Consider the following 14,538-nt stretch of genomic DNA (forward strand, 5'->3'; position numbering starts at 1 on the left):
CATTACTGATTTTCCAACACTAAAAACATCTCTAACTCTTTTAATGTAGTTGTTTTTTGATATCTTCTGCTCTCAATGCTAAGCCCTTGATTCTTTAATTTTGGGAAACTAAAATTTTATTTCTGTCCTTGTATTTTCCATGTTGTGTAGGTGTGGGTGGGGATGTGCATATCTCAGAAAGATAGGCAGGGAAAAGTGAAAATGTTTTTTACAGATTGGATAGTTTTTTGGTAAAGTAAATATATCTCTTATTCTAAAGGAAAGAATAGTGATTGGAGATTCTAACTTCAAGCTTTGTATTTTTCCACCTCTGTGGAAATAAAGAGAGTGAAGATCTTTATTTTTTGCTTTTTTATTCTGTAAGTTTTAAGTCCACAGTCACATAAAAACTGTGTGTATTCTTTGATGTTTTTCTTGGTTAGGAATATTTAAATGTATTTTTGAACCTCTTCTCTTCTGTCAAGTAAAGACAATTTCGAATTATAATTTTAAGACACCTCCTAGAAACTTATACTATGGTTCAAGCTAAAGTCTTGGTTTGTATGCCTGTCTTCAGAAGCAACAAATCACTTCAGCATGAACAAATTTTACAGGCTCATTTCATTGTTTGTTTTAGCCTTGTGAATCATTTGGACTTTTAAAATAGGCTAATCCTTTAATTGAATATGGGTTCAGAAAGGTTCTGTATGCCACGAAAACCTAGATGGCTCTTGCTAATAACTTTATTTTATTCATTTTAAGTAACATTAGGTGATCCAAAGTATTTCCTCTTGATTTTTGAAAGGATGTTATTGCAAAATTCTGTATAAGAACAGTAACAACAAAAATATATATACATTTTGCTAAAGTCTGATTGATGGAAAATAGGATGCAAGCTGTTAGTAAACAGGTTTTCTAACACACTAACTGTATGCGACAACCAACTTTTTTGAATGCAGCAATAAAATGAACACTATTTTTAATTGAGTAAAGAAGATAGATTAGAATAGTTACCACAGGAAAAATGGGATATCTTATAATTAATAATTTGTAAATTAAACCTTAACTACACTTGACATTTTTCCTTGGGTTGGTGACATACTGATTAGTGAGTTAACTGCTGATAGTATCTATTCTGTGGAGTGACTGTAGCAGTTCCAGGGCTTATAGTGTTCAATAAAATAGGTATTCTCTGAGGTGGGACTGAAGCTTTACTGTTGATCAAAGTGCTTTAGAGGAAGCATGGTTGAACTGATTGGCCGTGAATGTTAATCACTTCATAGGACACACTGATAATTTACAGCATTGTTGTAACTCTCTGGTGTTCATAAAATGAACTTAATAACCCACTGCCACCATGGGATAAGCTGTTTTTTCTCTGCAATTGAATACCCAGGCTGCCTGAATAATAGTGTTAAGAAATAGTGCATTAAAAAGAGTGAGCAGCTGTATGATGAAGGAAACAGCTCTGCAACAGATTTGTTAATTATCTCCTTTGATTCACAGAGGGTGTTTGTGAGATATGGTTGACCAGTGAAGACACAGGGGCTTATGGCAGAGATATTGGCACCAATCTCCCCACACTCCTGTGGAAACTGGTTGAAGTGATTCCTGAGGGAGCAATGCTGAGGCTTGGCATGACAAATCCGCCCTATATTTTAGAGCATCTGGAGGTAAGGAAAAGCACCCCATTTACATGCTAACACAGACACTAAGCAATCCAGACAATGTGGCAGCCTCAGTATCATCACGAGTTTCATTTAAAACCACTGTCACTTTTTTTTTTTTGCAGTTCCACATTATCAGGAATGAAGCGAGACTTTCAAATCCCCTTCTTTCCTTCTTTGTCACTCTACACTTGTTTTTGCATCCTCAACATTAATTAACATTGCCTGAATTTTTAGATTCTTGCCACATTGTCACAGTTATTTCTTTCTTTACAGTCCTTCAGTTTTCCAGCACATAAATTTGCCTCAGTTCCTCCATTTTGAACCTTTGTCTAGTTCAGAACTGCTAATATGTTGCATTAATTTTGCAGCGAACAGTCAATATTGCATTATCTGAACTACTTTTAGCCATATTAGTAAGGATGGTGGGCCTTAAGTTTGAGGATGAGTTTTCGATTTCATCCCTTCATCTGGAGATACTTAGGGGTGGAGTAGAATGTGAAGGACACAGAACTTGGTACTTTTTCCACTTGATTCATCTGTGATCACTGTGAACAAAGAAGGAGGTGATCCTGAGATCCCTGGTTTCATTTTTATACCTTCCATGGATCAGGATGCTTATTCTCAAGTAGCTAAGTGTCAAACTAGAAAAATGGACATGTGCCCAAGCAACTGTGATACCTGATGATAAATGCCACAATAAATATGAGCAAAGAATATGGACAAGGAAGCAACCATTTGAATGAAAAACTACGTGCTAGAATCCATGATTTTTATTTGAGAAATAAAATAATTACCTTAAACCCATAGTTATGGACACAAAATCTGGTAAGTGCTGTTGGAAAGTCATGTGTAAAGTATGGAAACTTTTATTTTTAATCAAGTGTGTTCTTTGCAGTATGCTTGTACAGGAAAGTAACATTCTAAAAAGCTAAAAGGAAATACAGTTGCTGAAATTTAATGCATAAATGCAAATGGATATGTAAACATTTAAAAGATTGTTGGTTTGATTTTAGGAATGTACTTGAGTTTTTGTTTAACAGCCTTGTTAATGTCAACAGTGTATTTTAGAAATTCTGAAAACAGAGTTGATAATCTGATAATTATAAATATAATGAAGAAATTTAGCAATTTCAATTTTTTTATTTACATTTTTCTAGTTAGATCTTTCTACTAAGGGTGTATGATTTATGTGTTAAGTTTGGTACTTTAGACAGTGTGGGATGATTATGATTTGCTACTTAAAAATAAGTCACAGGCATCTCAACTTTTACTTAACACTTTGACTCAACACTTGAAAAAGCAAGTGATTCTCTATAAAAATCAAATATTCTAAGAGCTGTGGCAGCCTTGCTGTGTTTGTAGTTAATGTGAAGACCAGGAGATATGCTAAAAGTGTGGTGGGTAGAAAGGGAAACAGGCCCCACCAATATACAGTTTAAGATAAATGCCAATTTCTTAAGATTAAAAAAATCTGATCAGGGATGTAGGGACCCTTGGTAGCTAGAGTCAGAAGTTTGGGTAGGGAGTAAACACAAGGGGAAAAAAATCACGTATCAGCTCTGAGGTAACTAACTAGGTATCTTTTGGAAAAAAGTCAACATTTTAATTGATTGCAAGTTTGCAGCAGTTAATGCTGCATTTATAGGAAATCCTAGTGCTCAGCACCTAAAGTACTGCCAGAGTTGTGTTGACCTCCAAATAGATACTCCCAGGAGAGCTTCTAAAAATCAACAGAACTTGCTAAATGTAACTTTCTAATTTACCTAGAAAATAGCAGATGTTTAGTTCACAAATTATAGGTAGAGTGATAGGTAGAGTTCTAATTGTCACATTATATTTTTAAATTCTTCCTTTAAAATATGTGGTAGCCTTCCGTGCTACATTGTCATCTTCTTGAGGCAAGGGCCTTATCATATTCATCTCTGGATCTACCCCCCTTTTATAGCGGCTCAATAAACAAGTGAATAAATGAATGAAGAGCCTTCTTCATAAAATAAATTCTAGAGTTCACACAGAATAAATTGTAGAATCCACCCTATAGTCTTAAACTTCGAAGTCTTATCATTCTTGCCAGAAGATCCAACAAAAGATGATAGTTAATGAGCTTCAAGAATGAAAGTTTGTTCCCATCAGAAGCCACCCACTCCTATGTCTTTTATGAAAAGGGGGTGATCCAGGCTGTTGTACCACAAGGGGGAAGAGCCATTCAAAGGAAACAGAACAAAAGGAAACAATGGTATGCAAGAATAAAGGATCCACAACATCTGGAAGCAAGAGCTTTTGAGCTCTTCCTTTGTCTCGTTGACAGTGTGTTTGTATCTGGGTGGTGGTTCTCATCCTCCTCTGGGAGGCAGAACCGGAGCTTACAGTGTTCCACAAGCACACCTTTATGTAACCGTATGGGTCGATTTCTGTTGCTTATACCAAAATACCTGGAACTGGGTAATTTATAAAGAAACCATGTTTATTGCTTACAGTTTCAGAGGCTGGGAAGTCCAAAGTCCAGGGCATACTTCTGGTGAGGGTCTTCTTTGGTGGGTGGTGAGAGCAGCACAGAGTGTCACACAGCCATAATGGCAGAGCAGAGAGAGAGCTCCTCATGTGTTCTCCTTTTAAAGCCCTCAGATCCACACCCACAATCACCATTAAACTATCAACTTATTAATCCATTTACTAGGGCATGGTCCTCAAAATCTAATCACCTCTTCAAGGCCCCACTTTTCAGTCACCGTAATAGGATTTCCCACCCTCGACAGTTACAATGGGGATTAAGCTTCAATGATTTTGGGGGGACATTTAATCCCCTGAAGTAACAGAAAAGGTAACTTAGCTCCAGAAGGCTTACGTGGCTTCCCACTGTCAAAAGATATTATGGAATGGAGCCCAAATCTGGTGACCCTCAGTCCCGTGCCCAGCAATGTACATTCTATTTTTCCATTTTCCTCCCACTACACTTAAACCACTCTGCAGAAATTACTTGACTTATCTAAAGAGTGTTGAAGAGAGTTCACCAATAAGAAAAAGGAAAACAAACAAACCAAAAAAAAGATGAAACAGAAAAAAAAGTAAGAACAGTGAATGAAGGTGGTGGTTTTTATAAACTGTAAGGATAGAAGGAACCCACTCTTGAAATAACTACTCTGATGCCTTAATACCCTCAGAGTGAGGATTACTTGAGAATTTTCTTGGTAGGACTTGGCCTTCTTGTGTTTCCAGAAGATGCTTCACGTGACAGATTTTAATTATAGAGCACTTTCCTGGGCTGTTTTTCCTCCTCTTAATTCTGTTCACATTCACCTGACTCTTGAAATTTTTTTTAAATGCCCTTTTACCAGCTTCTCTCTTCCTTTTTTTATTGAACAGTTTAAAGAGAAATTTATTTAAAGGAAAACACCAAAGTTTCTATTATTTAAAAGCATGGAGTGGAAAAACAGATCTGTTGAGAATACGTATGATTAAATCTCCGTAGGATAGAAGATACATGTTACACTTAACATAGGATGCACTTTTAAGGTTTTATCAAGAATCTAGCATTGTGTGTGGCACTTTATATAGTAGATATTGAATAAATGTGTAGTGAATAAAAGGAAGACAGGGAGAGCTCTTTATCACTAATAGGCAGACAAGTAGTGAAGTGTCAGGAACATCTAGAAACCCTACTTTTAACTTATCACTGCCTTAAAAACATAATATAGGATTCATTTAAATGATAATATAGCTGATGAAGAGATATGTTAGACATGGATGTAGTGGAAAACACTCTGGAATAGAAGAAACATAACTACGAGCTTATGTAATGTTGTATTAAATTTGCATATGATGTTAGAAATAATATATTAAAAAATACTTTACCTTATCTTAAAGTCTGCTAGTGCCTCTCCATTGCTTATAGGACAAAGATAAGCTCCTTAGCCTGACATTCAGGTCCTTAAGATTTCTATTACATGCCCATTCTTTTGTTTCTTTAGTATCCTTATGATGCCTCCTATGTGCCTGTATTTTTCCTTTTCTACCATTTCATATTCCTGAAATTTTTGCTTTACTTTTTTCCATTTCGTACTTAGCATATAATGACAGTTGGTAGCAATGTTAATCAGACATACTAATATTCACTATTATGTATGTTGACTAATAGATTGCCCATAGTGTCAGATAAGAGATTTTCCCTGTGTGTGCTTTCCTATTGATATTGCTAATGTAATAAACCTGACATTTTCCTCTTTAAGGAGCTCTAACCTTCTAAAAAATGAAGCAGCTTGTGAATTTGATCACTCTTGAAACTACATTGCTTAGTTTTGCCCTCCTAGTGGTACATAGCCCACAGCTAAGGTATTAATTCAGATTGAAAATAATACACATGAACCCAACAAGCTATGATGAGCCAGTGACAGTGATGGAATGACAGCTGCTAAAGAGGCACCAGAAATCACTGGTAAATTTTTTTCAAGGTTGAATAATAATAATAATAATAATAATGATAAAATTAGTACAATTTATCAAGTGCTTATTATTTTCAAGAAAGCATGCTGATTGCTTTATACACATGAGCTTGTTTCCTTCTTACAGCAAGCTACCTATATAGATGTAGTGTCATCGTTTTATTGATAAGCCAAGTGTTAGACCTGGCTAAGCTACATAGCTGGTTAGAATCATCTCTAGGGAGCTGCTGTCTTATTCATCTTTGCATTTCAGTGCTTGTGATGACATGCAGTTAGTTAATAAATATATGTATTGAATGGTATGGTAGCTCAAAGTTTAGCTTATTAGCTGTTCCTTGATTACATGTCTCATATATTGAAATATCTTTGTATCTATGCTGAGCATCTAGTTTTGAAAGAGTTTGGGGATGGTTGGCATGTATGTTTCTCATATACAAGTCACACTTCTATGCAGATGTACTGGCCAGTAGGGGAAAATTAATTTAAAGGATGCATTTTATTTATTTGCCCTGCTTAAAAAAAATAGTGATAGATAGTATCCTTAGGACTACATAGAACAAATGAGCTCCTTACATGATTATTGAATTTGTAGATTATCTAGGCTCTTAATTTCTTTCTTCTCCTTCCTGCTTCTTAGCTTTCACTGCTTTTTATAATTGGAGAAGTCAGCAGTGGATAGTCAAGGAGGAGAAATTAAAATCAGACAATTTGTCTTGGTTTTGGTTTTGTTGATTGGCTGGTAGGGGAATTATATTAAAGCTGTTGAGCGGCAAGGAAAATGGGAAGTATCTGTTGATTTTATTTATTTCAGCCTTCCTGGCCCTCCTTTTGTTATGAATAATTTAAAGTAACTGTTATCTCTCTTTGTGTGTCTCAAAATTGTATCAGAATTTTAGTACATCACTTAAATCCTGCTCCAGAGATGGAAAATGTTTAATCTAGAGGGGAAGCGCTTCTTATTAAGGACTGTTCCTATATTTAAGTTATGAATAAAGCAAATTATATATTTTAAAATTTATATTACTTTTATGGTCTGGCTGTTAGTTGGTTATAAAGTGTGATACTGAAAATACCAAAGTCAAGGGTTTAGATCCCCATATTGACCAGCTGCCTAAATAAAATAAATAAATAAAATTTATATTACTTTTTAAAATACTGCTGAAAGATATTGACACTAATATTCACATAGATACAACATTATATTTTATTTAGCTTGAATTAAAATGTACAATATTGTTCAAGAATACATTTAGTACACTTGTCACATATCATCATAAGGTTAATCACAAACAGTGATATTTGAAATATTCCATCTGCTTTTGATTTGAAAATCTTTTAATCACTACAAGAAATTGGCTTCCTGCTAGTCTTGATTTTTGTATGTTTACTTCTAGTTAAATGACCTTATATTCTAACCTAATTGTATATTTAGCAAAATAAGTTTATCTGGTGAAAGATAGCAGATATCTGTCAAGGACTTTTGTTGTATGGTAATTTATGAACATTAATAATGTGTTTGGCTTGGCAGACTTTTAAAAAATGCCTCATAGTTTCAAAATAATAGCAAACTCAATACCCCTGTGCCTATGTTTCATCAAAGCAATATAGAATTTCCAAAGTGAACTAAGCAGTTCAAATGGGATCTTTAAAATTTTTTTCCTTAGGGTTTACACTTTTCAGAAAGTAGAAAAATATGTAAATAGATTCTGTATGGTTGTATACAAAATATTTTCTCCCTTTTCATGAATAAAAGGACATGTTAGATTTATTTTGAGCAAGGAAATGGAAAGGAAAAATCCCTTTTTTCTGCTATACTCAGGGTTTTTGAGATATTTCAGAGTGTAGTTTGATCTGACTGTTGACATGCATTTCTTGTTATTTATAATCATCAGTGCTCTATTTCATTCTTACCCTGGTATTCATGAATAAATTTCAAGAGGTCAGTGAAACTTTTGAGAACAAAAATTTGTGCCTATCTGAAAATTTGAGGCGAGAAAACTTTCATCAAATATTAAACGTATTCATATCACTAAAAAAAGTTTATCAGCTTTATTGGGTGCCTAATTCTGAGAGGTGGGTGGGAGCAGCCCCTCTGGAAGGGTAGCCATGGATGGAAGGAATTGCTAGCTATGCTTGCTGAAATAGTATCTTCTGATAAAAGATGAAATTGAAATGCTGCTCACAGCACGTGCAATTGTAGACTCCACCCAAACACACTAACTCTTCAACTCCAGGAGGGATCTGGGTTTGACCATCAGCAAAGCAACAGTCAGGCCCTTCCACTAAAAAAAGAACTTGCATGTCTACCCAGACCTGTGTCTCATCCACCTCGTTTCTATGATACTCGCTTGTTCTCTTGCCCAGCCCTGCCAAAGAAACCTAAGCCTTTTTTGAACTTAACAACCCCTCAGAAAAGCTTTCATGGCTTATTGTCTCCTATGACTGAGCCTCAGTTTGTAATATTAGGTCTGGGTGATTAAGCTTCATGATTACATGCAGACTAAAGGTCCCAGAGAGGAAGTGAACTTATAAAGAGGCAGGCTTGATGTCTTGTTGCTATCGTACCTTACATTATTTTATGCTTACTGTCCCAAGTATGTTTTCAGGAGGAAATGAATATTTTGTGGATGAACGTTTTTCTCTTGCACGTTGAAATGTTGGAAATACTGGGTCCCTCTGAATTCTTCAGGAGCACAGGGGAAAATGCCTTGGTTAAAAATTCTATTTATGTGGTCATCAATAATTTATACAGAGATCCACCCTGTGGGCTTCTCTGCTACTTTCAGTTCCAATTTCTAAATTATGAGATAGCATGCTTGGGAGTCGACCCAATGTGGGAATATAAATGGCCAAATCATTTTTGGTTATCCTAAAATTCTTTAATAACCACATTGTGGTATAAACTTCTGAACTTCTCAACCACTAATGTCAATTTTTTTTTCTCTTGCCATTGGCCTAAGTTGTTGAATATTGCTTTTGAAATGCAGTGACATATGGATGTTCATTTCCAAAAAGGCGATGATTTTCCTGAGAGGAAAAGATAAACATACAGATAAAATGTGTGATGAATAAAAAGGCCGTAGCAAATCCTTTATAGAGAAATTGATGTCAGAGTCAAATATCTTTTTACTTTTTTTTTTTTTTTGGAGTCTGGCTGGTAGGGGATCTGAACCCTTGACCTTGGGGTTATAACACTGTGCTATAATCAAATGAGCTAACCGGCCAGCCTCTGTATATATATCTTTTAACAATATAGAATACTTTAAAAAAAAAATATATATATATATAGATCTTTTTCATTCTAGCATGCTCGAGAAGCTTGGGAATTTACATATTTCTATTATGACATACAAATATTCCTGTTTTATCTCTAGTGTACATTTCAGTTTATATAGGGAGAGCATTAGATATGTATATGGTTTAATTTGCATCTTAAAAGGCATTTCACATTGCCAGTCCCCTGAATCCTTAATTTTACTGCACTAGCTGAGAAAGTTTCCTTGTCACCTGTCAAAATTAGTATAGTTCAAATTTCACAATACACCATCTGTGGTCTTTATCTTCCTCATTAATTTAGGAAGTCAGTTATGCTCAAACCATTGAGAAAGCTGCCTTTGACTTTCCTTCACAAGCACAGAGAATAGCTAACACATAGGCAATTAATATATTTCCTTTACACCTTTCTTTTGATTCTAAGATCCTTTCTGTATTGATTTCTTTGCTCTGATACCCTTTGAAAGGCTACTGTAGGCACTTGCTAACTCAGCACTCAGTGAAATGAAGTCCTTGTATTTTATATCAGGTGAGTGATGGAGTTTTCAAGTGATTCATGGTGTAGAACACAAAGGTTGGTAATGAAGTTAATGGTTCATAGAATACTTGAGGGATATTCTGCATATTTGTCAGAAAGCAAACTTCATTTTCTTAGTCATCTTCTATTTCCAATCTACTAAATTGTTTGTTGTTCTTTAGGTCTGATATGTATGTGTACTTTTTACCACATCTTCTTTTTTTACCACAGAAATAATCCACATGATAAGCTTTCAAAATTTAAGTCCAAAAATTCTTTGTTATTTAACAGGAAATAATGATTGTGACTCAAATTGAAAACATAAGGGTTTTCATCATTAGTATTAATGTTACTACTACTACTACTACTGCTACTACTACTACTATTACTATTACTAAGAACTCCTTTATTTGCATGCATTGCAACAGAATTATCAAAGAGATGATAATGGGCACAAATGGTCTATGTGTAATAAATTATTTTTAGCATCAGAGGATGCTGTATTTGGGCCAGAGAAAATCAAATGGTTGTTTAGAGTAATGTTGGAAGTTCTCTAATTGTTCATTAGTTTGAGGTGGGGAAATCTACTTGTTTTTATATCATGTATTATTGTGTGTTTTTGAAAAATCACCATGGAATGTTTGCTACATATAAAGCATTGTTTGGTTAGAAAAAATGTTGTGGATATGTCTGGCTCTAAAATAGGGCAATAAAGAAATAATCTTCATATTAAAATATGAGGGTACTTCAAAAAATTTGTGGAAAGATTCAGATTATCTTTTAATACCAAATGAAATTTGTACCCTCGGATATCTTAAAATCAAGCTATATATCAACTTTTATTTTACATCGTCATATGGAATATCAGCTACATTCTGATCAGTTGAAATTTAAGACATGAATCTTTTAGTTATTTGTCTACTATAATTTCAGCTTCATTTTTCTACATCAACAGATCCTTGTTAATTTCGTTGTTATTCCTCTATTCCTCCATTATTGCCTTTGTATTAGTTTAGCTGCTGTAACAAAGTACCAAAAACTCGGTAGCTTAAAATAACAGAAATTAATTCTCTCACAGTTCTAGAGGTCGAAAGTCCAAAATCAAGGTGTTGGTAGGTTTAATTCCATTTGGAGGCTTCTGAGGGATAATCTGTTCAATTCCTCTCTCCTAGTTTCTGGTGGTTGTTGGCAGTCCTTGGCTTGTGGTCATATCACTCCAATCTCAGTTTCAGTCTTCACATGGCATTTTTCTCTGCATCTAAGTGTCCTTTTCTTATACACCAGTCATTGACTTAGGGCCCACCCTAACTCAATATGACCTCATTTTAACTTGATTATATCTTCAAGACCGTATTTCCAAATAAGGTCACAGCTACTGAGGGTTGGAACTTTAACACATCTTTTTAGGGGACACAGTAAAACCCATAACACCTCCTTTGGCAGTAAATCAATATTCGTTTATGTGCCATTTTAATTCCTTTGTTGTTTCTTTTACTGTATATATTTTTTAGTGGTTGCCTTAGGGATTACAATTAACATCTTAATTTATAGCCACCTAGTTTGGGTTAATATCAACTTAATTATAACAGTGTATAAAAACTTTGCTCCTGTGTAGTTCTCTTCCCTCCCTCTTTGTACTTTTGTTGTCATAAACAGTACATGTTTATGCAATGTATGCCCATCAACACAGATTTATAATTAGTGCTTTATGTAGTTGTCTTTTTAATCAGATAAGATGAAAACAAGAGTTACAAACAAAAACACACTTTACTGTCTTTTATATTTATCTGTGTAGGCACCTTTCCTGGTACTCTTATTTCTTCACGTGGATTGGAGTTTCTTTCCAGTGTCCTTTCGTTTCAGCCTGAAGGACTCCATTTAGTATTTCTTGTAAGGCAGGTCTGCTAGCAATGAATTTCTCTCTCTCTCTCTCTCTCTCTCTCTAAATCTGGGAATGTCTTAATTTCTTCTTGATTTTTCCTGCCGAAACCCGGGATCGAACCAGGGACCTTTAGATCTTCAGTCTAAGGCTCTCCCAACTGAGCTATTTCGGCTCCGCCTTGATTTTTGAAGGATAGCTTCTCTGGATATAGAATTATTGGTTGACAGTCTTTTTCTTTCACCACTTTATGTCATTCCACTGCCTTCTGGCCTCTCGTTTCTTTTGAGAATTGAACTCTTAATCTTATTGAGGTTCCCTTATTTATGATAAGTTGCTTTTCCCTTGCTGTTATAAAGATTCTGTCTTTGACTGAATAGTTTGCTTATGATGTTTCTAGGTGTAGATCTCTTTGAGTCTATCCTGCTTGGAGTTTGTAAAGCTTCTAGGATGTGTAGAGTAATGTTTTTCTCCATATTAGGGAGATTTGGGCCATTATTTGCTCAGATATTCTTTCCGTCCCTTTATTTCCTGTTCTGGAACTCCAATTATGTATATGTTGGTATTCTTGATGGTATCCTACAGATTTTTAAGACTCTGTTAATTTCTATTTATTCTTTTTTCTTTTGGTTCTTTGGATCAGGTAATTTCGATTGACCTATCTTCAAATTTGCTGATTTTTTTTCATTCTTCTGCTTTCCTTTAGTTCTTTGGACATGGTTTTTCTTTAGTTCTTTGAACATATTTAAAATGCTGATTTAAAGTCTCTGTCTAGTAAGTCAAATATCTGGGTTTTCTCAGAGACAGTTTTTATTGACTATATTTTTCCTGTGTTTGAGCTATATTTTCTTGTTCTTGTTTGGAGGGGGTTTTTTAAAAACATATTTTTTGTAAATTTTTTGTTGTTGAAAACCAAACATTTGTAATATGATGTGGAGGCTCTGGAACTCAGATTCATCTCCCTCGCCAGGGTTTGTTGTTGTTTGCTTAGTGACCTGTGAAGTCTGTACTCTTTGTCATGTGTGACCAGAGAAATCTCTGCCTAGTAGATCCTTAAGTGCCTGGAACCAGTAAGTCTCTCAGTTTTTTCAGAGGGGCCCTATGTGCATTTTAGAGCATGCTGTACTACTCCACCTTTGCCTTCACTTCTGCTTGTGCAGAGTCTCAGGTTTAGCCAAAGGTGAGAGCTTAGCATCTTCTCAGGTCTTTACTGAACATGTGCACAACCTGAACACACACACACACACACACACACACACACTGCCTTATGCATGTATGTGGTCTTTTAGATTCCCTGGAAAATGTCAGTGTTTTTTAAAGTCTCCTATGGATATCATATTCCCTAGCCTTTCCTTTTAAGCTTTTGGTTTGCTTATTGTTTGCCCCAACTGTTATTCACAGCCTCAGGCAGCCATGATGTTAAACAATTGCAGCTGATTATTTTTGACAAATGTCCCTGGGCAAAAGGTCGTTCTCACTGGGTGAGTGCCAGGTCAGGTTAAATAAGCAAGCTGTGCAATCCACAGAACCACTAGACAGGTCAAATAATGATAGTATTCTGGAAATGGGGCTTTGAAGAAGCTTCAAACCTACTGTGCCCCCTTCAGTAGCTGCTAGCCTGCTGGTTTTCATCATGATTAAAGCCTATTGGTTTTCAAGGCTACTATGGAGCTGAGGAGTGGAAAGTAAGAATAGGGTAGGTTAAAAACACTACATAGCTCACTGTTCTTACCAACACAACCATTTTTCTCAAATAAACACTCCCCAGATTGCTCCAAGCCTTTAGTTAATTTCCAGAGTTCTGAACAAGTTGATCCTGACAATTTTTGTCTGTGCCCTCATTGTTTTTATAGAGGAGAGGACTTTCAGAGGTCTTCATTATTCCTGGTGATGTCAGTAATATTATTTATGCCTGCAAATGAGCTCCTCCTTATCTGTCAGGCCATTAGTGTGTGGGGTTGAATCAGTTTTCTTGCTTAATTTTTGTGTTCCTTGTCAAAGGTGTCATCAGTCACTTATGGTGCCATCTGCTCTAGTAAAGCTTTTGAGGAGAAACTCACGTCATCAGAAGGTTATTGACAGCAAAAGATCACTATTTGAATCACCATCACAGAAATCAGAGTTTTACAGATTAAAATGTACACTTCATTAGACACTTATATTTCTGGATACCACACAGGAAATAATGTGGCATACATAGACTATGGCAATTGGTTGCTTCTCTCCCTTTTTTTAATTGATACTTTTATTAACAAACAGATCAAATATTATTTTGTTATTTCTATTCTAATAGATAATTTTTGTTCCACAGTTGCTGGCCCTCATATTGTTGAAGCTGCTGTTGGTCTAGATTCATAAAAAATCTTGTTTTCTTGATAGATGTCATCACCTTCACTATGCCATGTTTCGTTATCTACATAGTCTTCAGGAAGCTGTCACATAAATCAATTAGGCATTTTTTAATCAGAAAGAAGACATCTGATTTTGATGCTGCTTTACTAAATTAAAAATATAATCAAACTTGAAATTTTGGCTATAAACTCTAGAATTTGCAATAAACCACTGGAACATATTAATATTTGGGGGATATTCAATTTCAAGAATTATGAGTCATTTTGAAATCTGCAGTACATTATTTTCATGTCACGGAAGTAAACAGATTTTAGAGTGCCTCAATTTTATTACCGGCATTTTTGTTATAGCTTTATGATGTTTTTATCATTATTGTATTAAAGTGCTTGCAGAAGTAGAAGATTTGAATCTGAATCGGTTTTGTCATTA

General features: G+C 35.1%; 1 protein-coding gene and 1 non-coding gene across 5 annotated transcripts in view; one reads left to right on the forward strand and one right to left on the reverse strand.

The window, feature by feature from the left end:
• CDKAL1 (CDK5 regulatory subunit associated protein 1 like 1) overlaps positions 1–14,538 on the forward strand; it is a 636,490-nt gene that overhangs the window by 364,742 nt on the left and 257,210 nt on the right. For all 4 annotated transcript variants that reach the window (XM_063097088.1, XM_063097092.1, XM_063097090.1 and 1 more), the window contains exon 10: positions 1,486–1,652. In XM_063097088.1, the coding sequence (XP_062953158.1) occupies positions 1,486–1,652 (167 nt within the window). The remainder of the gene's footprint in view (positions 1–1,485; positions 1,653–14,538) is intronic.
• Positions 11,860–11,932, reverse strand: TRNAF-GAA (transfer RNA phenylalanine (anticodon GAA)). The gene has a single exon. It is a non-coding gene; the product is annotated as a tRNA-Phe (tRNA).

This window comes from Cynocephalus volans, chromosome 5, assembly GCF_027409185.1.
Source record: "Cynocephalus volans isolate mCynVol1 chromosome 5, mCynVol1.pri, whole genome shotgun sequence".
NCBI lineage: Eukaryota > Metazoa > Chordata > Mammalia > Dermoptera > Cynocephalidae > Cynocephalus > Cynocephalus volans.